This window comes from Coturnix japonica, chromosome 1, assembly GCF_054131305.1.
Source record: "Coturnix japonica strain WE chromosome 1, WE-NBRP24, whole genome shotgun sequence".
Classification (NCBI taxonomy): Eukaryota; Metazoa; Chordata; class Aves; order Galliformes; family Phasianidae; genus Coturnix; species Coturnix japonica.
In genome coordinates this window covers 105649613-105673496 of record NC_140663.1, presented here as the reverse complement: position 1 = coordinate 105673496, position 23884 = coordinate 105649613, and the positions used below count along the sequence as shown (strand labels likewise).

Here is a 23884-nt window from a genome sequence, read left to right as displayed (position 1 = left end):
AAGTAATTTAAGTACTGTTACTTAAAGCTGCTGCAATGGATGACTGCATTTCACTAACAGAAAATCCTTTCCACTAGCTAATAAATACTCACTAATTATAAAACAGACAGGAAATCAGGAAAATACTACAGAACAGCAGATAACAATTCCAGTCTCTATTCATGGCATCTCATTACTTAACCTTATTCCACAACTCATATGACATTTACTTAGAAGAGACACTAAATGAGCTGCTGGAGAGTGACAGCTCTATCCTGCTGCTCAAGCATTGACATATTAAAAATACCATCAGCTCAGTTAACATGGGGATGATTAATCATACATTTAATCTCTTTGTCCTAATTAATACTATGTACATTTCAATCAGCCATGTTGTGCTTAATAGCTGAATGTCAATCTGGATAAAACACTTAACTAGTTTCTTTGTGATTTTGTTTTCAGAATTCAAGCCCTGACTGGTCTGTGCATTTAAAGTCAAAATATCTATGCTATTGTGCTCATCATCATCAAATCCAAAAGCCTGAGCCACAGTGAAAATGTAAAGAGCAGATGACATCAAAGACTATTGCAAATGTCTACTTCTTTTCACTTGAAGTAAACAAGGCAGCCAAATACCTTTTGCTTTTAAAGATATATATATATATATTGAAAATGGGACTGTAACTGCTTTTTATGACAATCTGAACTTTGTTATCTTACCCATGGTTTCTGAAGTCTGGCTGCCAACTACACGGAGAAGCATTGGCTGACTGCTGTCTGACCTCTGCAAAGAGGTAGAAGGAGATGATAGTGTTGTACCATTCACCTTGGCATCTGCCTGTGGCTGAAAATTGAGGGAAAAATGAAGGAATTGTTATTAACAGTTTGATACACTTGTACAAGTCTTTCTATCTCTGCATTTTTTATTTATACCATGAATACACACAATCTTCTGCTTGTTTTTAAGCATATCCACACAACCAATTCTGAATAGAATGGAAGACTAAATAAGAACACTGAAACATGATTTTACCTTGCCTTCTGAAGTCCCTTTTGAACAATTTAACATTTTTTGCTGACTAGTCTCTACAAATACGATTTTGTGGTATGCTATCATTATGGGCAACAGCTCACACCCTGTTTGGAAAATCACTCCACAGAGATCTCAGAAAAGGCCTGAGGACTTGCCTGCTCCAGCAGCTGCCTCAGCCTGTGCAGCTGTGACTCCAGCTGTTTGTTGTGATCCTCCAGAATCTGCATCCTGGCCTCCAGGCGGCCTTTGTGCTGGCGAAGCAGTTTGGCTTCTGCAATGAGTTCAGCATCACGGGGACTTTGTGGAGAAACTGGCATCATCTCTGGTGGGGACGGCAGTGGAGATAATCCTTTGTGATCATGCTGTTGCTTCAAACGGTCATACTCCGCTTGCAAGTTTCTGTTGAGAAGTGACAGAGAGGTAAAGCATTACCAAGCAGAACAGCATTGTACAAGCTGTCCTCTGCCACAGGCAGGTCAGAATGCTCTTCTTCTCCTGTGATGTGACACCTGCAGTGACCAGAGAGACAGAGGCTCAGCTCCAGCACCTGCCTTAGATTCTGCTGATTCTGAAGCCATGTAGGATTACACCTCACAGATTTGCAAACAGCAAATAGACTGTGGAACTGTGATACAAGTATTGCCTAAAGGCTCTCTGCGTCATGAGAGTTCAAAATTAATGCCTTTCCAGGGCACATAAAGCAGAAGGTTGGCTGGGCTCCAAACACCATCCTGCTCAGTAAGTACAACATGTCCTGAGTTCAGTCCTCAGCTTTCTGCGTTTTATGGCTGCTAGTAGAAGCTGGATTGACTCTGCACTACCAAGCACAAATATACTAGTGTAGTAATTATTGCTAAAAGAGCAATCAAAGCAATTAACAAACACTAATCAAAGCTTATACCACCTGGCCAACCTACCCACTTCACAGATGAAAAAACTAAGAAAAAAAGGATGCTAAAAAATTAAGAGCAAACCACACAATTCAAGAGTTCATTTGCAACTCTGCTGTCATTAATTAGGTCATATAATTCTCCTTCCTTTCTATGTGCAATTGCATTTATAGTCTAGCTCTAAAATTAAACTGCACTGTGTTTCACTAATTCGAGGGGCTTTAATTTCCACCTTAGTTTAGACTATCTACAGTGCTACAGTCTACTGTGACATTATGGCATTGCTAAGCTTGTTTTTCTACTGCATAAAGCTCCAGTTTCACTCCAGTAAAACTCTCCATAGATTAGTATGATCTATAACAACATATTTACCTTATTGTGGTTGACAATCCAACAATGGAAAAATGGTACCTGGTAGCAGAAATATCATACACGAGGGGCCTAATAGCCTGCTCTGGGATTCAGTTGTTCTGATGTTCCTCTACTGCTTCCCAGAGGGGGGCAAATGGTTCTGCAGATGGTAGGTTGCTAACTGCTTACTCATCACAAGCAGTGACCCAGATTTCATTTTTTCCCAACTTGCTCTTACTTGAGGTTGTGAGATAAGGCACTTTTTCCAGTTTTGCCTACAAACCACAATGCACTCTGACATTTTGGTCTGTAGTCTAACCAGCACATCAGAAACCCCCCAGTAAAGATTATTAAGCTCTAAAACATTTCTGAAGGTACATTTTTGTGACCAGAACAAGGGAGCAGGATCATATGGACAACAAAACAACACCAAGGATAAAGACAAACTGCTGACTGCTCCTCAAATATTGCACTTCTATCCCGGGGCAAATATATGGTGGATGCATCCTAACTTGGGACAGGGACAACCCTCAGAACACCATCCCTCAGGGATGTGCCACTTGCATGGCTTCACCTCTGCAGAAGAAAATAAATAAATAAATAAATAAATAAATAGAAAAAGAAAAGAAAGAAAAGGCATTGATCCATTGATCCCTCTTATATCTAGGTTGTCTCATAACTAAGAATCTCTTTCCTTATCTAAAGCTCACACAGGGAGTGGACAGAGACTACGGAAAGAATTCAGTAGCTGCTACTAGACATAATCTGTATTATTTTTTCACTGTTTTCTGATACTACTGGCTGAATGCACTAGTGAATAATTAATAAAAATACTGAAAGGAAGAGGAATGAGAAAGACAACAGTATTGCAAAGGGTCCTGCTGTACAGTAAAGTTTACACACTATTGATCATTCAGGTTGTTTTTTACAAGGTGGCTATCAATATCCTATGAGGAGTTTCAAAGATGCATAAGGCAGCAATATTCTACAAAGAGCAGACTTAGAAAGTCTCAAAGTGCTGTAAATTATAAGATTTATGACCACCCTAAGGGAAACCAAACAAATTCAGTTGGTCATACCTACAATGTAATCAACACTACAAAGAATCTACAATTATAACTTCAAGTATCAAGACACAAAATCCTTCTAGTAACTATGGTACTGAAAAACAATTGAGCATCAAGAAATAATTCAGATAAAAATGTCTTCATGTCTGATACAGAATAGTCTAAAAATCTTTCTGAAATGCTAAAAAAAAAGTTGTTGTAAAGGATACTGCACATTATCCAAACAGAGGCGTCTGAATTTATCAGTTGCATGAGACCTAACATACAGAGAACTGTATTTACACAGAGGAAAAAAGCTCTAATGTCAGAAAGAAAGAAATCATTTGAAAGATGCTCTACAAACCTCCTTGGGGAGAGAACAATCTGTTTTTATTCCCACCTCTGGAATAGTTTTAAGCTATGCGGTGAAACAGAAATGCTGCTGCAAGCCAGGCGTCCAAGGAAGTGTCCACAGCTCTCAGAACACAGCAACTGTGTCCTGAGGAAAGGTGCTGTCTTACATTTTCAGCATAAAAGAGAAAGGAGAAATGAAAGCATAATCTTCTGTAAATGAATGTGACTGAGCAATGACTGGCGATACTCAGAAATCCAGTCTCATTGGATGACTTTCACAACTGGTTGTCACAAACAAACAAAGCTAATGCATCTTTTGATCACTGAGAAAATATATTGTACTTCAGTGAAAAAAGGAGTCAAAGAAAAAAAATAGATTTCATTAACAACGCTTGCACCTCTTCAAGCATTCATGAAGAAAAATAACAGGGGAAGTATGCAATGTAACCTTGATTTATGCAACTGGAAAGAAATGGGTAGTAAAGAGCTCATGAGTTATTAATCACATCTATCAATGGCAGGATTAATTGCCTGGTGAGAGAAATCCTAGTGGACCCCATTTGCTGAGTATTCCTCTCAGAGGCAATTGAAAATTTGTGAATTCAGGTTATTCTTCATCTGCCTACAGAAAATTAGTGGTTTGAAGAAATGGACAAAGCGGGTGAATGAACTGCCTACTGCTATTCCTCATTAGAGTGCCACTGCTTACTTATGATGCTTCACATTCTGAAGATCTAGTTCCAATTTTTCAGTGCCAAAATAAATATCAAAAGGAGCCACAGCATATTTAGAAATACATCACTTTCTGGCTACTGGCAGCTATACAGAAATAACTTAGTTGAGGAGGCCAGTCAGGCTTGTAGGAACGCTACAGCTGCTTTAAAACGGCAGCTTTGAGATTTGGCATGTCATTGCTTCTCCAGTCACTCACAGCCCATTGTGCTTCCAGTGCAAGTCAGAAAAGCAAAGGAAAGGCGAATAGCTCAGCCTGGAGATATTCTTGCTAGAGTACATCTAAGAGCTGGGAAATTAATGAGAGAACAAGAAAGAAATCTCCCTTTTACAGAAGTGTGTTAGAGAGATTGAGCCAACGAAACTATCACGAAACATTAATCTTTTAAGTCACTAAAAGAACATAAAAGTATTTTAATCACTTGCAAAAAGTTTTGAGATTGTCTTGTAACAAAATCATGCAGCCCTTATAATATTGGTATTATAATACATCCACATCTATAATCTATGCCATATACTGCCACAGATGGACAAAAAAAGTCCATCTTTATTGTTATGTAAATATATTCACTCTTGAAGAAATTTCTTGAATTTGTTCTTTTGGGCATTTTTATAAATGTTTGTGGCTTTGTTTCATATAGCAATACTGCCTTCAACAGCAAGATTACATTATGTCCACCGGATACACCAAGAATTTCTTTTATCACAGTATTTGATGTGACGTAAAACTAAGCGTAAGTCTGAAGGCCTAATGCTCAAATAAAACAGTTTTGCCAACTGAAACTATTCTCCAAAATGTTCAGATTTTAGCAAATATGAATTATTTAACAGTCAAGTTTTAGGTATAAATTATTTACAGCAGTCATATTGCAACTACAAAAGCATCAAGATCTCAAAATTCTACTAGATAAATAATTAATATCTAACAAGAGGTCCTTGGAATTGAAAAAAATAAACCACCACAAAATAAAATAAAAGCATTCAGAAGTGTGTCACAGCTAGGTTAGTTTAGAACATGGATAATACATTTCAGAAGAATTCAAAATAGGCAGCAGAACTTTTAAAACTGTCCAAAACCCAACCTCAAATTTTCAATTTCAAAGAGCCTTCCTCAAGTCAAGATGGAAGTGTCTGGAGACCAGAAATTGCAGCTGAAAACCAAATGGAGGTCAGAATTTTATAAACAGCTCAAATGAGATGAGGAAAAATAAAAACAAGAAGCAAAAAGGAGAAGGGCTTTTTTAAAAGTAGGAAAGAGCGGAGAGCAGAATAAAAAGCAGGATGATAATGAAGTGTTTTGAATATCTTAGTATTGCTTCTTGTTGGTACTTAATGCAAATTTCCCAATAGCTGCTGAGAAGTGAACACATATGCTGTGACTGTAACTATAAAATAATAGAAGACACAGCAGGGACAGCTAAATCCTCACTATCAAAATCCATCAAAAGTGTATGCAACAAAATTTCTGTCAATACAGGCATGAAAGGATGACTGTTTTTGCCTTCTAGCTGTGTACCTTCCCAGGAACAAATAACACATCTAGCTCAGCACCAGGAAGGAGAGGCATTCCGGTGACAAGACCTGAAATATCTACAATGAAAATGAAACAGTCCAGTCACCTTAAGGCTGAACTGAGTACTAGGAAATCACAACATGATTTGCAACACATCCAACCCTGTTTCCAGCAACAGATTCACCAAGTCTTCATGCTAAGGTAATAAACAATATTTACCAGCAGATTATTGTTAGAAGTAATGTGAATTAATGCACCAGAAGCAGCGTGATATGAGGAATATGACCACACTTTGTTGACTACCTTTCTAACAGCCAAAAAGTTTTGAACAGACTCATAGGAGAAAGACTAGAAAAGACGAATCTAAAGGGACCAAACCATTTTTTAAAGATAGGAAAGTGTATGACTGGCTCCTGATTGATCCCGTCTGAATGGCTTATTTTTGTGACAGGAATCAGTTTCCTGTATAAAATCAGTCACCTTGGTGTGATAACCTATCAGGACAAAAAGCAACAACATGTTCTCTTTTAAGCTTCTGCCTCGTTATTTTAAGTACAAGTTATTTATAGAGGTTTTCAAAGATGTCTGCAGAGAGACAAAAGTCATGATTTTGTCATGATCAAGGAAAACTGCAGCAGTGAGGCACCCACACTGCCCTGAAGAAGCAGACCTCTTCGTCCCTGCTGCTTTTAGACCTGAATCATCCATAAAAGCAGAGCCTGCTTGCAGCGGCATCCAGCTAGGAACTAAGCCTCTAATAGCAGAAATGTGCAAACCACAGACTATAGTTCAGCTTATACTTTATGGCTCTTGCTAGCTTGGCAAGCCTCGGAGCAGGTATTTTTGAAGTACAGTTCTCCTCTGTTATCTCTGAATGTGTTAGTCCTCATCAGTAGTTATTATATGAAATAAGGTTAATACTACAATTTAAGGCACATGCTCCCCTAAGGAATTTTTTAGAACTTTAAGTTCTGTAACTCAAGGTAACATTAAGGTTCATATACCCATTTTTTTAATTTAAAATTAGGCTGCTTGAAGAGTCATCCTGCTTTCCAAGTGAGCAACACGATTTGAATAAAGACAGAAAGCATTCTGATTTTTGTTCTTTTTCCATGAATTACTGACCTGGTGTTTTTTGAAACATCAACGTCCCTGAAAACTAAGCTATCTTCTCTTATTATTTCTATTGTATCAATTATCCAATACTTCTAAACTACAGAAGCCCTGAAAATGTGAAGCAGGATGTCTTATTTTAAATTACTGATTCTCCTCCACATTAGAAAATACTTTGGCTTTAAGTATGATGTATTAGCCTGGAGTTTGCTTCCAACAAAATCTGACTGCTGTTTGTTGAAGAAGGGCTTTGTTTACGACAGTTTTCTGTCCCAAACCTCATCTTTTACAAGGAATCTCTACATTCTCCCAAATCCTCCTGAAAAATTTTAGTTCTTGACTGTTCCTCTTTATTTCTCAGTTGCCTGTTTATTAACTTTGCAAAGCATTTAAGTAACAGAAGCACAGCAGCTTCAAACAATGCCTTGTCCTCAGCTTTAACGACATCTGGACAAGCCAAGTTCAACTTCATTACAGCTACTAATGGACTATCCACAGAGTAAGGGAAGTCAGCATTTTCAAAAAGAGGTGGGGCTCGGGCAGGGGTCTGTCAGACATCACACCAGCCTTTTTCCAGGCAGGATAAAACATTTCTCCAAGTCTTCTCATTGCTACTGATCTCTCACATAAAGCAACTACACTTAGCAATTTGATCTAAACCTTGACATGGCCTGAAGATTTTGTAGTTTGATTCAGAGAGGGTACAATGCTACTGGAAACAGAAGAGCATGTGAAAAAAATGGTGGATTAGAAGTAACTTTTATATTTTAAATTTCAACTTTAATGAAGAAAAAAAAAAAAACAACAAAAAACAAAAAACCTTTGTGAAACGAAATACTAGTTATATTAAATACTTCTGCCCCTGGAGATTTATTGAGAAAGGTCAACATGAAAGTAAAAACTGGTATTTATGGACAAGAGGCTCTTCTCTTTTCCTGGCTGAAGTGCATTATACAGAAATACAGATCTAATCTGCAGGGGACTAGCTGATGCAAGTCCATAAGGAAGCACATGGCACATTTACATCTTCCTCCTATTCTAGGTGACAGAATAGCTTATTTCAGGTTTCTTTATGCCAAAATCAACTCAAGTTGTTCTGCAAGTCCAGGCTATGCTCTTTGTGAACAAGTCCTAACCACGGTCTTATAGAGAGGATGGCGTGATGGAGGCACTATAATTGATTGCTAGCATCAAAAGAAGACTTCTGCATGGAGAGAAGATCTACAACACTGCCAACTCTTGCGGTTATTTCCTTGACATTCCTAAGGCAAACGATTACTGCATTACACACTCAACATAAACAAGACAAAAACATCTAGCTCTTGCAGAAACAAGAAAAAGGAGCATGAAAATGCCAGCATACTATACCATAAAAGCTGAAGACAGGAGAAGGCAAACAAAATGTGCTTTCTGTAGATTTAGTAATTTTTATCTTACATTCTTATTTTAGAAGCTCTTGGTTGCAGCTATTAATCTATCAATGTCAAGATCTACCAGTTTTTTATGCTAATGGCATGCAGCTCCGTTGTACCGTAGAATCAGGACTGCAGTGTTGTGATGCTGCAAGAAACCATTTGGGTTTTTGTTGTTGTTGTTGCTGTTGTTTTTTATTAATGAAGGCAACTTCAATTAAACTTCAAATTAGGAGTGTTAAATGGTATTTAGTACTGAAAAGCTGAAAAAACAACAAAAAATAAAACCAAAGAAATAGAAAGAAAAATGGATCCACGTTTTAATTACTGTGAAAATCCCATGTTTTCTGAAGTAAATGCAACTTTCAACTTTTTAAGTTATTTTATCCCTAAAATGCTACAGGGTGAATTCTATCTAGATGAACAGCAGTTATTACAGATTATTTCAAATGAATTGAAGTCTTTTCAGAACTTCACATATCATTTCTGAGAAAAGGTCTTTCCAGAAACCTCCCTTTGCCTCTTCCAAACTAGAGCGGAGAAACCAGCACACCTGTTGTTCACGTAGCAGCAAAGACTGGTATGAAGATCATCGCTGTCTTGGAAATAAAGGAAATGGTGGAGAAGGAAATGTTATAAAACACAGCTAATAGAGCTTATTGGAGGTGACACTGTAATCACAAGCATATTAAGTGACATTTTTTGCAGCTCATCATTTTGAAGGTTCAATGCTGACTCAACACTACACTGAACATGGAATGAGTTAATAACGATGCTATTTCAGACTCATCATCTCTCTTACAGAGGAAAAACCATGAATGGCTTAGGCAGATTTAATAGAATGAACTTAATTTAAAAGACTTCCTAACTGCAGGGTTTTAATAGCTTTCCCTCTTCCCATTTGTATCTTTAGTGTGCAGATGATCACTGCTGCCGCTGACTGTAACCCACCGATTTTCTTCTTCCAGATCTGCAAGAATTCTCTCCAGTTCACCTCTTTCTTCGCTCTCCAGAGAAATCAAGATCTGGGCAGGGCTTCGTGGCTGACTCAGGGGTGATTCCTGGTTCAGGCTTTGGCAGTAGTGCTGGATTAACAAGTGTTCATCATCGCTGGAAAACAGGAGGATAAACCAGGCTGCTCTTAGACAGGAACTCACTGAACTCTTTGTAACAAAAAGCATAGGAATATGCCTCAAAACAAACTCCACTCAACTGCTCAACTTAGTCTATGGCAATTTTCCCCTTCTGCAGAACCGACCTCTCTTTCCCTCTGCTTCTCACATATTTAAAGCATAGTTTGGCTACTGCTGACAATCACAGCTTTCCTCTTTTGCCTAAGTGAAATCTGCTCAACAAAAAAATCTAATCCTGCCTGATTTATGTTCCACAAAGGCTATTCAAGAAAAGGAAAGGCATCTATTTTTATACAAACTCTTCTTATTTAATAAAGGCATCCAAATACTTACGTTTTTTACCCTATAAACTTGTAAATGGAGTGAAATAAAAGAAATATTGACTTAATAAAATAAAATCATGCCGTTTCTCAGTGAGGAGTTGCTTTCTTTTTCTTTTGGAATTACAAGTGATATACACTTTCAGAATATAAATATATTCTATTTAATATAAGTGAACAATTTCTTTGTTTCATTGCCCCTGAAACTATCAGGCAATTGAAACAGAGAAGTCTCTGGGAGAAAAAAGCAAAGTGAGTTCTGAAGGCCTTAACTATCTCAGAAAATTAAATGGCTGTATTTTCAGTCTCTAAGGAATGGCATTCAGACCCTAAGCTATGCAGCTAACACCAGGAGTAGCTGTAAGAAGCCATGAAACATAGCAACACCTCCAGCCAATCACAGAAAAAAACTATTAAGTTGTTGTGAATCTTGTTTTTATGGGAATACATACAACAACAAAGTATTTCAGTCTAGCTTAATTTTTTTCTTGTTACCTTTGTAATCTAGAATTTAACTGACATTTGGAATAGCTGCTATTGCTCAAAATTCAGAATATTTCTTCCTGCATCTCATTACTGAAAACGTTAATGATGCCATTTTATAGACTGCAGGAGTGTTAAAGCAATGCAGAACATATTACTGTTAGTTCATAAATGAGAAATACTACATTTTTCACAGGCATAATTTCTTCTTCTTAAACAAAATTTTAAAGACCTGCATATTCCTGAATTTGTAAGCAGCTTAAGCAAATTATCAGTGAAAAATACCGCAGCATAATGCCATTTCCCAGGACATTGTCTTGTGTGATTTTTAACCTGTGTGCATTATGTATATAACTATGATGACAATGCACACTGAAATATTTTGTATCTGTAGATACTGTCATTTTCTCCTTATTTTCCCTCAACAACATCCCCATATTTACTGTGTTCTAACTGTTATTTTAAGCTTAACCCTATGAGAACATTAGCAAATATTGATGGTTGGACTAGATGATCTTATAGGTCCTTTCCAACCTTGTGGTTCTATGATTCTATGAAATAATATCTATAGGGCATCAAACAAAACTCAGTTACACATGTAAATTTATGGAGAGCTTTGATTTTACTGCAATTTAAATCTGGCTCTTGTTTCTTACAAAACAGAATACTTATTCTAACTTTTACAATACAAACTAAGTAATGAATTGGCTGGATAATCAGTGGTTATATTATTAACTTAATCACATAAATGCAGCTTTTAATTAGTTAAAGAATGAACAGATTACTGAAACAAAGCTTTAATAAAAACAATACAGCTTATGTATGATTTTCTGACTAAGGGCAATGAAATATTTTAATGAGAACAACAGGAAAATATGTAATAATATAATGACAACAATCCAAAAGTGACAGTCAGAGAGAAAGCATTTCAAAACACTGACTCAAACTACTTTATTACTGTCTGTGAACAGTTCTCTGGCTCACAAACATCCTTACAAGTGATTTGGAATCTCAATTTATGAATGAAAATTGGCAGTACAGCACTTTAAGGAACTCTGACACAAACTCATTAAGAAGATTCTGTCTGAATTTTCAGAGAAAATCCTCAAGCTGTGCTAAGCATGAGATTAGTACAGAAAAACAGATTAAAAAAAAAATATTTGAATGATTTGGTATCTGTGGTATGACTTCTACACAGTTCATTAATTAAGACCTAATTTTCAAGCACCACAGTGACTTCTATACTTCTCTTCTGTGGTCAAACATACTACTCGTAGTTCGTTTTCTGGTTCTATGCCATTTAATTCAGAGAAGAAATAAAATCAAGAAAACCATGACAGACAAATATATCACAGTTGAAAACCACAAAAAGGACTCAGTATGATGTCATACTGAACCATTCTTGAAAACTTTCAGACTACGTTCCTCTAATTCTGTATGTTTTTCCTTTTAAATTAGTAAAAACGGTGCTTATTAACAATATGTCTATCTTAAAGTTTACTGCCTTTAATATATTATGGTGAGAATGATTTGCTTGTGGCTTACACTTGTAATATATTTCTCTTATTAACCAGCCAAATTTTTATGCACAGCCCCAACAGACTTTTGATTGACATTCTGCCCCTACAGTAATTAAACATGATTAACTGCAGTTCAGATAAAAGGGATATTTTTTTTATCTTTTTCCTTAGAACACATTAGATGAAGTACATTTATTTTCCAGTAATTTGGAAAGTATTTACTGAATATTTTTTTGAGAAAATCAGTTGTTTTATTTTGAAAGCATTAATCATCTGTTGCACAAATTCAGTATTAAGGCCATGAATCTAGACACTACTATTTAAACTGAAAGAAAAGAGTTCGTCATGAAATGGAATTGGGTGTGGTGCAGAGTACTACAGAATTTCACTACAAGTTATTAACCTCCACAAGAAAACTCACGTCAAAAATACTAAAACGACCTACTTACATGCTCTCATTAGGTGAAATACTGTCATTTAGGTAAGAACCATTGCTGTTCTCCATTTCTGCTAGCCTGTGGAAAAATAAACAGACTCATTAAAATAAATAAATCATACTTCCCATAAACCTTGTTTGCTTTAACATTCCTGAAAGAGTTGAAGAGTGTGATGGTTTTGATGACTTAGAGAATTTGAAACCCAGATGAATTTACGCTGTTGATTACAAAAGGTTCTGCAATAAGCTATCATGAATAACTGCTTTTTCATTACGATGACCTGGCTACATTCGCTTTTTATCTCTTCAAATTTTCAACTCTTTTTCTGAGATTTTATTCAACTCATTACTAATTAATTCCACAGGAACAGAATGGCCTTACAGTGCCAGGGGACTACACAGATTGTTTTGTACCTGGCAATGCCATCATCAGAACTGAAATATTAGGCATATCTTATTGGTTTTCAAAAGCCAGTCCCCCCTAAACATACGGCGTAATTCCAAGCATTATCATATTATGATATCGTCAAATGATTTTGGGGGACAGAATGAGGAGGTTGCAATAACATACATTATCTCAAACCTTGCAAATTTGCTTCCTCAGTGGAGAAGCATGTTATTTTTCCTGCCTCTGCAATTAACCCACTTTGTTGTTCTTAAGAGCTGTATAAAAGAGAACTGTAGCGGTAATATACCAATGATTTTTATCCTCCAAACTGAGGAAAGATCCTGTTTGTTGTAATCCATGTGGTGAATTACTTATCATTAAAAAGGCATATGAGATTGTTGTAAAGTTTGGAGACTTCCGCTCTTCTGAACTGTATGATTACACTGGAGTAATTAAACCCTGTGAAAACTGAGTGCACAGCTTAACAAAGACCCCCCTCCCAGGGAACCTAGCGGCCATTTCTAACCATGCACACACACTGGCATGCAAGTTAGTGGAAGGCTGGTTAGTAGCAAAAAATGGGTTAAACCCTGCATTTCAGAGCCTGGAGAAGAAATCCCCAGACTTTACATTTCTGTAAGACCCACTCAGGCAGCACACAGCCTTTGGAATTTTTTAAATGATTGTTTCGAGAAAGATCTGCCTAACGTCCAGCTGGTCTCATACCTGCTAGCATAATGTTCAATGCGTGAATGAGTATCATCGTGTGAAAGCTGAGGGGACGAGGCAGGCCTATAAGGCAGAAAACACTGATTAATCACAAACAATACCCCCTTAGAAGTAAAAAGACACTTAGCTACGTCTATGCCCTCACATCTCTATGCCTTACGCTTACACTGTGTTTGACAAAACAGCACGTTGTAACTGTGACCACGCATGGCGGGCACCTCCTCAAGCCGGAACGTGGTGTTTTGTGGTACCACACAAAGCACTTTCACCATTTGGCAATCCATCTGTTGCAAAGACTCCTCACACAAACCCCCCAAAAATCGTTTTCCAGATTTGTAGATGAGCCCTTGCCCTCATTTTCCCCTCACACCTGCCTACTCTATCTGTAATTGTGCCTGGCTCATGGCTCCAGGCCCGCTCTGAAGGCCCTGCTGTCAGGTGTTGCTGGAGCCCTTCCACTGCCTCCCCACTGCCCACAGCAGGTCCCTAACCCAGCAGTAGCATGTTTCACCTAGAAAAGCCTCCACATGCTACTCCACCAGCAGCCAGAAACATTAGATGGCTGAAACGAGCATTTAACACACTGCTAAAAGTGACGAGTTTTGTTCAGTCTTGATTCTGGAGAATATCTTGGTCAGGACAATGTCACCTCTGCACTTCAGAAACACGTGCTTGCAGGAAGCACTCTGACTGCCATGTGGGCTTTGCCTATCTGCATGTGGCAGGAGGTACTCAAACAACAAAACATGATGCAGCTTTCCAGATTGTACAATAATCCCTTATTTTAGATGGATCTGAATTCCCATCTCTTACAACTCCTTTTAGGACTGTTGATCAATGAAGTGTCTTCCCTTCATGTTAAGTTGTTGGACATGGTGGGTTGGGTTGATTCTGCCTAACTGGCATTACACTACATCTCAAATGCAGAAAAAATCTGTTTTGTATTTACCAGTTATAAAACAGAACTAATAATCTCATGATGCTTAATGCTTCTGTGCTAGAGCTTGATCATCCTACAGGAAATCTGCTAAGAGATCATTATACTTTATTGGTCATTTTCCAGTTTCATAAGCAGCCTGCGAAAGGCTTTAGAAATATTAGGATCTTTCAGAATTCATAGAATGATATGCGCCATACAAAACAGCCAGTGCCTCAAAGAATGGGAAGGCTTTTCTCTTTAAGTTATTATGGGTCAAGTGTCGTGAATCTCATTTTGTCTGAAATGAGCTTTGGCCTCCAAATGTAATTTTTCCCACTACATATTCAAATTACACCAGAGAAAGCCAGTGGATAAATACTCAGTTCAGCGTTTCTTGGTAAAACAGACATTCATTCAAATGGAAAACTACTTGCCTGCAATTTTGCATAGTATTTTGCATAAGAACTTAAATGCTGAAGGGAAGAGAGGAAAGGATACAACTTCTCTAGATTGTGTGGATTATCAAGCAAAATAGTAACTGCTTTCTGACAAAATGATGTTCTCCTCATTTTTTGTTAGACAGGCAGTACATGTCCGGCTGACCTACGCTGGCACTAGCAATGAAAGAAGAAGTCTTGTTTTCAATGCACACACAAATGCTGCTGCTAGTACTGTTTGTGGATTAGGAAATGTGTACTAAAAGCAGCTTCAGTTTGGAACTGGATTGTTCTCCTGGTCCCTTTTACTCTGTGATTTCACACATTTGTACCACTACAAAGGAGATGGCAGCACTTGTCTGGGACCAACTGGGCAGAGGAGGAACAGAAGCAATGTGTCTGTCTTTTGGCAGTAGTACAAGGTGAAAGCTTTGCCTGACTGTGTAACTGCATACTTGCTGCTTCAAAACTAGGCTTTACATTCAGAAGTGAACAAAGTGTGCAATATGCTATTTATTTATTTTTTTTTAAAGACAGCCCAGTGTTGTGTAATGTGTTGGAGTTTCCTATGCCTCTCTGCCAACTTTGTATGCATGGGATAAGTCTACACTTCCAAGTTTGCCTCTGCTTCAGAACATACTGCAATGAAGATCTACTCCTCTCAGATTTTAAAAACTTTGCTTATTAAAGCAAACCTGTTGGGATGCACTGCAGTTTTCAGGTTAAATTATGCAGCTCAGAGGTACACCTTTGCCAGTCCTGAGAAGGACTGGGAATAGCTGATAGCTGTGCTGCACTGCAGGCTGCTGCAGACACAGTTTTAGATGACCATCTGTGCAAGAGCTCACTGGCCTCACCTTCTGAGCACATGTAATCAGCTCATGTAATCAGTCTGAACATTCAGTGAGAAGGTCGAGAAACAGCCAATATTTAACCAAGATAGTAATTCCTTTTACAAGGGCTCCACAGCTGTATTTCTCAAGCTGGTGTCTGCAGCAGTAGTCTGAGGAATTCCATTCAAGTCAAGTGGTAATTGAGCGGCAAACACCTCGTCCTGCAATTCCCTGCACTTGTGGAAACCTGGCCGACAGGAGGAGGGCATTTTTTGTGCTATCCAGCACTGCAGTTAATGGCTCTTGAAAGAGCAGAATCAAGTAAATTGTTTTTGTGCCACTAAGAGTCCACAGTCCAAGTAAAAAGACAAAAATTCTCATAAAAAGCTGTAAGCTGCCCCTTTAATGCCTGGCAAGCAGAATACATATGTGCAAAATGCTGGATAATATGTGACCTGAATCGCTTACTTGTAGCAACACATATATATATATGTATGTACATATTTATAAATGAATTCAGATATCATAACATATGCTAGTGCCAGAATAGCCACAGTGCTTTTGAATTTGGTCAGGTTATGCTTTTCTGCATCACTCTGAAGAAAACTGAAAAACTGGTATGAGAATACAAAAAAAATGCAATGAAAACCATAGTAGTATGTTTGCCTGCCAAAGCTGCAGTGAGCCCTGTAACTGAAAAAATAGCTTTAAAGCTTGGTAGTTCAGTAACTTATGCTGTGACCCTGGTGGTCTAGCATAAAGAAAGGAATGAATCTAGCAGAACAAACAGCAACTCCCTCCAGCCAATAGTTCTGTTTTTTGTTCTTTTTTTTAAAAATTCCTGTTTTCTTGTCAGACCAAAAGAAAGGACCGTTTCCAGGAAGACGAGTTGGTCTAATAAAAGGTGCTGGTCTTTCTCCATCCAAATCCTGTCTCTGTGCATCTCCCAAGCTTTCTTAAATATTACATGCACATTTAGCTCCCTGTAGTATTCAACACTAAATCTTAGGTGCAATGCTATCAGTGTTGGCATATGTGAAGTTATTATTGTAAGTGAACTAGTGGCAGTGTGCCTTACAAACAAGCACGTTATGGCAGCTTAACTTCATGTTATGTCAGACACAGCAATGGCATTCCGTATTATCCAAGCATTCTTTAAATGGTTACTTTTAACTTCTTGTTCTAAAGGGTAAGGAATCTATGGACAGTTTCATATACAATATGCTGCAATCACCCCATGTGCATTTATAAATGCAAATGCACCCTTAAAGTTCAAAGCCACTCTATTTCAGTCAGGATTCAGCCTTCTGGCAGCTTTGTGGGTGGATCCTTAACCATATGTGGTTTGCAGAAATATACATTTCTTGTTTACACAAAGTAAACTTCCTAGAGGACGAGCACTGTGTTTGACTTCCCAGTGGTCTGTGCTCCAAATGAAAACTATACATCAGTATTCCAATGTATTCATTTCATTCTTGTTTATTCTACCAAAAAATCAGTGAAGGTGCAAGCCATATACATTTCACCATATGGAAATATATAAAATTCTATTTATTAGTCTCGTTATCGATTTGTGAATTAAAAATAAACCTTATTTAACATTGTTCTGAAATCTTCCATGTAACACTAGTAGCAGCAAATGCCACAATGGTAAAGATATATCTTTAGTTTATGGTAAGGGTGTTACTACAGCAGTAAGATGATGCGTGTGCAAGAATGATGCAAGAACAAAAGTTCAATCCACAATTGAAAAACCCTGCTTTTTTAACTTCTGAAAAAATATACAGTAAACATTTCCCCATTTCAACCTGCCCTCACAAATCGCATGTAAAAAAAAAAACAAACATAGTAAAACGTTCAGTGAGTTCTGGATTAATTGGGGCATGTGAGTGTGCAGGTGTGCATGGTTGTGCAATAAACAAGATTATAGCTTTATCTACAAAACAGTATCATTCCTGAAATTGAATTAAATCCGTTCAATACGTATCTTTCAAAAAGCATTTTGTATACACATAGAGGGATTGACACATTCAGAAACACAGGCTTTGAAATGACAAACTCTCATAAGCATTAGTAAGACTGTACCAAAATCCCTGTTAATTCCATGAAAATACACAGTCCAGGAAGAGTATACAGAACACATTTCATGATTGCTGGAAGTTCCTGGATTTATCCCATTCTCCTCATCTGGGATCAAAACATTCCTTTAGAGAGTGTACCAAAGAATATTATAAAGAAAGAAGGAAATGAACTTATGCAAAACCAAACAAAGAAACAAACAAAAAAGTGAGGGAACGCAGCAGCAGTAGCAGCAGCAGCACACTTCAGCAAAAGTACTCACGCAGAATCTACTGGCCAGAAGTTGATCAGAGTAACAGGACTGCAAGACAAAAAATGAGGAGGTGAAGAGAGAGGCAGAAGAAACTCAGCAGCAAAATAATTACAGAAAGATTAAAAAAAAATAAAAAATCACAACAACTAAAAAACAGAAATCCAATAGACCAACATGAATGATCATGGAGAGCAAAGAACCAAAAAGAGAGAAAAAAAAAATAAAATCTAAAATTAAAAAAGAGAGAGCGAGGACAAGCTGTGCGCAATTGCCATTAAATTTAAGTGATTAAACTTATAATTAAACTTACAATAAAACCCACCAAAATAACAACAAAAAACCAAACCAAGGGGAATGGTTTACTCATCAGTTTCTGCATGTGTATTATCGCTTTTTTTTCCCCCTCCAACTTACTTCGAAGTCATTTAATAAGACTAAGTTTATAGGGTGAGAAAAGAAGAGACCAGTTGAAAAGCTTGCGAACATAGAAAACTAATTAAAAAATACCTATTTGGAAGGAAATAAAAATTCAATGAAGAGATCATCAGTTTCCAAAGAGCCGTGTCAAAACTAAACATTTATAAGGCTGTCAGAAAGCATTTTTTTTTTACTGACTGAAGTGGAAGTGCCTGTAAGGATGCGTATGTAAACATTTAATAGGAATGGCAATTGGAACTCCAGCTTGTGTTTTCCTGCCAGCCGTGGTTAACAAAAAATGAAAGAAAGAATGAGGCTTTATGCGTGTAGGAAGTGAAGGGAGTTGGCACCAGCTGGGAAGTTCAAAGAGCATACCAAATACATTGCTACTAAAAAACTTTAGAGCTACTCACGTTTCCATGTTGTCTCCCTCCAAGACAGTCTGCACAGGCAGGTAGCCCATTCGCGGGTGTTTTGCAAAATATCTTTTTGTTCGAAATTTGTTTTTTAGTACCTTGGCAAAGTCACGGACATCTTCTCCAGAAGTTGTCTGAAAGCCACAAATCACAGTGAAATCATTTTTCACGAGACGTTATTGCTTTTGGTTGTCCCTTCCTTTGCTGGGCCATATGAAGGAGCCACACCAAGTAGGGTTGTTAAAGACTTGGCCTCCAGAACTATACATTTTATTTATCAGTCACATCAAAATGTACTACAAAACAGCACAGCTAGAGGGGAGGAAGAAGGAAAGGGGAAGCTCCATAACCCATGACAGACTCATGCCTCTTCTCAATGAGTTAGAGAGGACAAAAAATAATTAAATGAGAATTAGTCATTTTCTCATGCGACCTGGGACTTTCCACATACTTCTTGTGCAGCACTACAATGGGTGCAACAGCAGGTACATGGCTGCTTAGTGGGACCTGCCACCTGCCTGACTGGCTGAATCCTGACTCTTGCTGTATGCTCACTGCTTCCATCTCCTGGATCTGTCAGTCCATGCAAGCCAGGGCAATACGCCTGGTACCTTTTTCTTTGCAGTTTTCCTTCTCACTCTTTTCTGCCATTAATATTTTGATCAAAGAAAAACAAGAAGCAGGTAAGAGCTGCTGAAAGCTCTTACATCAGTTAATACTTCTTGCATCTGCTTAATCTGAAGCTAAGAGGCATTTAAGATCGATAACCTGAGGAGAGTACAATTTACAGAAAGTCTTCTATTCCATTGCCTGCACTCAGCCTCCTTTCTCTTATAGACACCAACAGAGGAGCACAAAGTGCAATTAGTTTCCTGAAGACCAGAATGAGTCATAAGGAGTTCAAAGCATGTCTGCTGTGAAGATGTAACACTTCTTGCAAGCCTGATTAAGAGTCAGACAATTTTCTGAAGAATTTTAATGGAAGACTTCAGTTACATTAGTCAGGCAGCACTCCACTTTTTACACCTCACAGAGAAGCTTGACCCTGAAATACTGCTTTTCTACAGTAAATTAAGTTCATCCTGACCCACATAACGATATCACTTATTCAGTGTATCTAATTTGAAGGAAAGAAATGAGGGAAAGTTAATCTTTCTGACATTTTATAATGAGCTCTATGCCTTCTATTTCAGAAAGGAAGGAGGTGCTGGGATCCATCAGTCAAGCCCACTTTTGTGGAGCTGCTGATACACAGATGTATCTATTTTTAATGATTGCTCAGGTAGAAAAATTAAGCATGCTCTAAAAAATAATTTGCAGAAAGACTGAGATGCATTAACAGAAAGGACAAATGTTCTTCCCATACTGAAGATACCTATAAGCTTTATGTAAAGCAGGAAAGAATTTGACTCTCTTTCCAGACATTTTTGTATGAAAATTCAGAGTGATCAATGACTGGTAGAGAAATAATACATCAGAACCGACAAGCCAGTACAGCGGCATTCATATTTCCAAGAAACTATGATAACACTTAGCAATATTTCAATAAACCTGAATTAAAGAAAGGGAGAGATTAAGTATATTTGAACCAGCCAGAGGACTCTGGAAAGGGCATTTACTGATGTGGTCTGCAGTAAGAGTAGGAATTCCCTCCCCTGAACACTAGTTGCAATCCTACAGTGAGAATCCTTAACAAGGTCAGCATCATGAGACCAGTTAGAGTAATTCAGCTGGGAAATCTTTTGATATCTAGTCTTGGTACAAACAGATTAAGCACAGCTTCCTGTTCATTTTGTTGACTTGTGTCATTTATAAACATTTATTCCTGCTTTGCCCACTTTTAGTGTGTATTTTCAGTGTGAACACTTTTAACTGCATTTGATTGTAATTTGATTGAAAGTGTTTTTAGGCCCAATGAGTAATAAAACATTCCTTGATTTGACCTTCTTGGGACACATGATCTCTCCTGAACTTTCCAAGACAGCCACGCAGCAAAACAATGTGCTTGCATGGAAATATCCTGATCTAGTCTGAAAGCTGGTATTACAAGCATCCCAAGAAGTATGTCTTCCAGTGACAACTTGAAACACCAAGAACCTCTCCTGTGATCCAGTTTCAATGTCAAGGAGCACAGGAATGGCAAAATAAAATAAGTAAATAAATAAATAAAGATTACTACTTGAACAAGCTGATAGACTGAACCTATTTTCATCCACACTTCCTGATTTATTCCACAGAAGTTTTATGCTACACAATTTTCAGAATACATAACAAAATTCACAGCAGAATTGGTTTGAAAGGAAGAAACAGTGGAATTTTCAATCTCTAACTTTCAGCAACCTATTTCTCTTAAATCAAAGCAATATGTAGGCAGTTGGGTCTAGCATATTCCAAAACAAAAGCTATCTCCTGTCAAAAGAAGAACTCACAACCACCTGACATTTTGCAGTTTGGCTTAATGAAGTCTCTTCCCAATTCCTCATTCCAGACCTCAGCCCCAATTTTAAACACTAGCTATAGAAAATTATCTCAATTGGATATGCTCAGTTCTATCAAGGTAACTTTTTTCTGTGTGCTGGTGTTAAACTCAAACAGAAATATGACCCTACATTTAAATCTCAGTCTTGAAGAGTGCTTCTGCTTGTTATTTATTTGAAACCTTTTTAAAAGTCACTTCTCTTTGAATAAGACATCCAGCTGTGTTGCTTGCAGGAATAATTATTGAAGTTTTTCTGTCTAAATGAAAACTAAGGAACTACCGTGGCCTCAATCTGCCTCCACCTTTTGCAGTAAGGGAGAAGCTATCATGCCCCTTGGACATTCTGCATGAGTTCTCAAATTCCCCATCAGGAGAATTGAGGGCTGCAGTGCTCCAAAACTTCCTGGAAGTTCTCTGCCAAAGTGCAATCTAAGGTGAGAGATCTGTCCGGAGGAAGAAGAAAAAGTGCTTTGTCATCTGCAAGACTCTTCATTCATTTTGAAAACAATTACTTACTATACATGATAGCTTCAGTAGATCTCTTCTTCAGTCACGCAGTACTTAGGTTTACTTTTAACGCAGCACAAAAAAGATCAGCACTCGCTGTGTGTCGCATTCACTTTTTTTCCCCTAGGTAATCCTACTCTAATTCAGCTCACTGCTGGTACAGGCAGGCACGGCACATTAGCACTGGCTGCCAGAGTACAGAATTCACCAAAAAATTTACAGTATTTAAATGCTGCTTTATTCTGATTCAGCAATCTGGATGCTGTTACAAGTTCTCCTTAAACCTGTCAGTATCCTCCACTGTCAGGGAGAACAGGAACCCGTAGGACCCTGCCTGTGTTGCACTGAATTGCTTCAGGCTGTGGGAGCATCTCACCACACAATTTCATTTCTCCCTACTCACACCTTCCTCTAAACACATCTCATGAACCAGGTAAGAAAATAGCAGCTAGATGTTGTTTTGTGCCTTCCCTGCACTACTCACAATCTTCCACAATGCTTTTTAACAAGAATAAGAGTGGCAAACTGCAGAACAAACCAGCAGCTGACTCAGCAAGAATGCACTCAGTTCAACTGGAAGGAGTACTGTGGGCAGCTACTGGGCTGGGGCTGAGGCAGGGATCAAGGGAGTTTACTGCAGGAATGCTTGCAGTGGAGAGGTCTGTTCAGACTCGTCTCAGAATTGCTAAGGTTTCCATCTGACCTGTGTAACAGCTCAGGTAAATCACCCCTCCCAGTAACTTCAACCCATGGGAAGTGATGTTGAAAAGCACCAGCCAGTGAATGCTGATGAATAGTAAACAAAAACACGCTGGCTTCCCCTTGCAGAGATTTGGATTAAATGGTACGATTTGAATGCTACAGTAAAAGTTGATAATCTAAAACATACACAAATTCAAACTAAATTAAAGCACTGTATTTGCTCTCATTTTAGGTATTTGTTCTCTGTCTTTCCTAACTTTCTAAGAAAAGCTAGAAGTCTTTGCTTCATTTTACCAAAGCCTTTTTGTTTGGATTAAGATGTAAAGATTGCTCACATAGCTGGCCTGTACTTCATTTTAATGCTTTATTTTCACCACTTACATTTGACAAAGGTACAAGACTAATGACTATTCTATAACATTAGGAAAATAATCCAGAATGTGGAATGCTTCAGGATCACCACACACAATAGCAAAGACAGCTGACAGTTCAGGTATGCTGTTCTGTGAAAGGACAGCTTGAGAGCTTCTCTAATTTATGGCCATCTGCCATGGTCATGAGAGGCCAGAAAGAAAGGGATACACTAAGAGCTAGTATGGAGTTTTCTTTGCCTGCTGCTTTGAACAAAAGAAACATTTATGAAAAAGTGATGCTTTTGTGTAAGGCAGGGCAGAAAAACTCCTTTGCAGAAAGGGTTGTTAAGCACTGGAATAGGCTCCCCAGGAAGGTGGTTGAGTCACCATCACTGGATGTGTTTAAAAACTCTTTGGATGTGGTGCTCAGGGATATGATTTAGCAGAGGGCTGTTAGGGTAGTATGGTTAGGTTGTTGTTGGACACAATGATCTTTGAGGTCTTTTCCAACCTAGCTATTCTGTGATCCTATGATTCTATGTTCTGCACTGAACAGACCCTCCAGTCTTGAGAAATGAAACCTAATTTGCTACTCTAAAGAGCTTCCCCAATATGTTTTATTCTCTAGTCAACATAAAATAAAAAAGTACTACTAAATAGTGAAGAATTTAAAGATGCAATTGTAGTGTTGCTGGGAAAACAAGTACAAACTTCCTGGGGAAAGGAAAAAAAGTCTCACAGGGATAGGGAGAAAATATTATGACTAAGACAGAAGTATGTTTGTGCAAACCACAACCTTCTTGAGGGATACATGGATGGCACTGAACATGAAGCAGATCATTAGCATGCAGTAACACATTACGATAGAGCACTGTACAAATGATGATACTTCAATTTACTTCCAACTATTTTACTAAGCATTATAAAGCAGTATACAGACTATAGAAGGTGATTTCATTACAGGGGGAAAACACCACCCAAATGCTTTATTACCCTGCACACTGCAAACAAAGCTTTTCCTTTCTACTTAACCATGAGCAGTAAGGGTCAGTAAAAC

At 37.9% G+C, this 23884-nt stretch overlaps 1 protein-coding gene across 42 annotated transcripts in view; it reads right to left on the bottom strand.

Moving 5' to 3' along the window:
• Positions 1–23884, bottom strand: part of DMD (dystrophin) — a 1121556-nt gene that overhangs the window by 18537 nt on the left and 1079135 nt on the right. For 31 of the 42 annotated variants that reach the window (XM_085549559.1, XM_085549432.1, XM_085549489.1 and 28 more), the window contains 7 exons: positions 18784–18920; positions 17963–18001; positions 13430–13495; positions 12329–12394; positions 9375–9533; positions 1168–1411; positions 700–823 (listed from right to left, as the gene is read on the bottom strand). In XM_085549559.1, the coding sequence (XP_085405685.1) occupies positions 700–823; positions 1168–1411; positions 9375–9533; positions 12329–12394; positions 13430–13495; positions 17963–18001; positions 18784–18920 (835 nt within the window). The remainder of the gene's footprint in view (positions 1–699; positions 824–1167; positions 1412–9374; positions 9534–12328; positions 12395–13429; positions 13496–17962; positions 18002–18783; positions 18921–23884) is intronic. The other 11 variants (XM_085549536.1, XM_085549453.1, XM_015884222.3 and 8 more) reach the window with 3 other exon arrangements.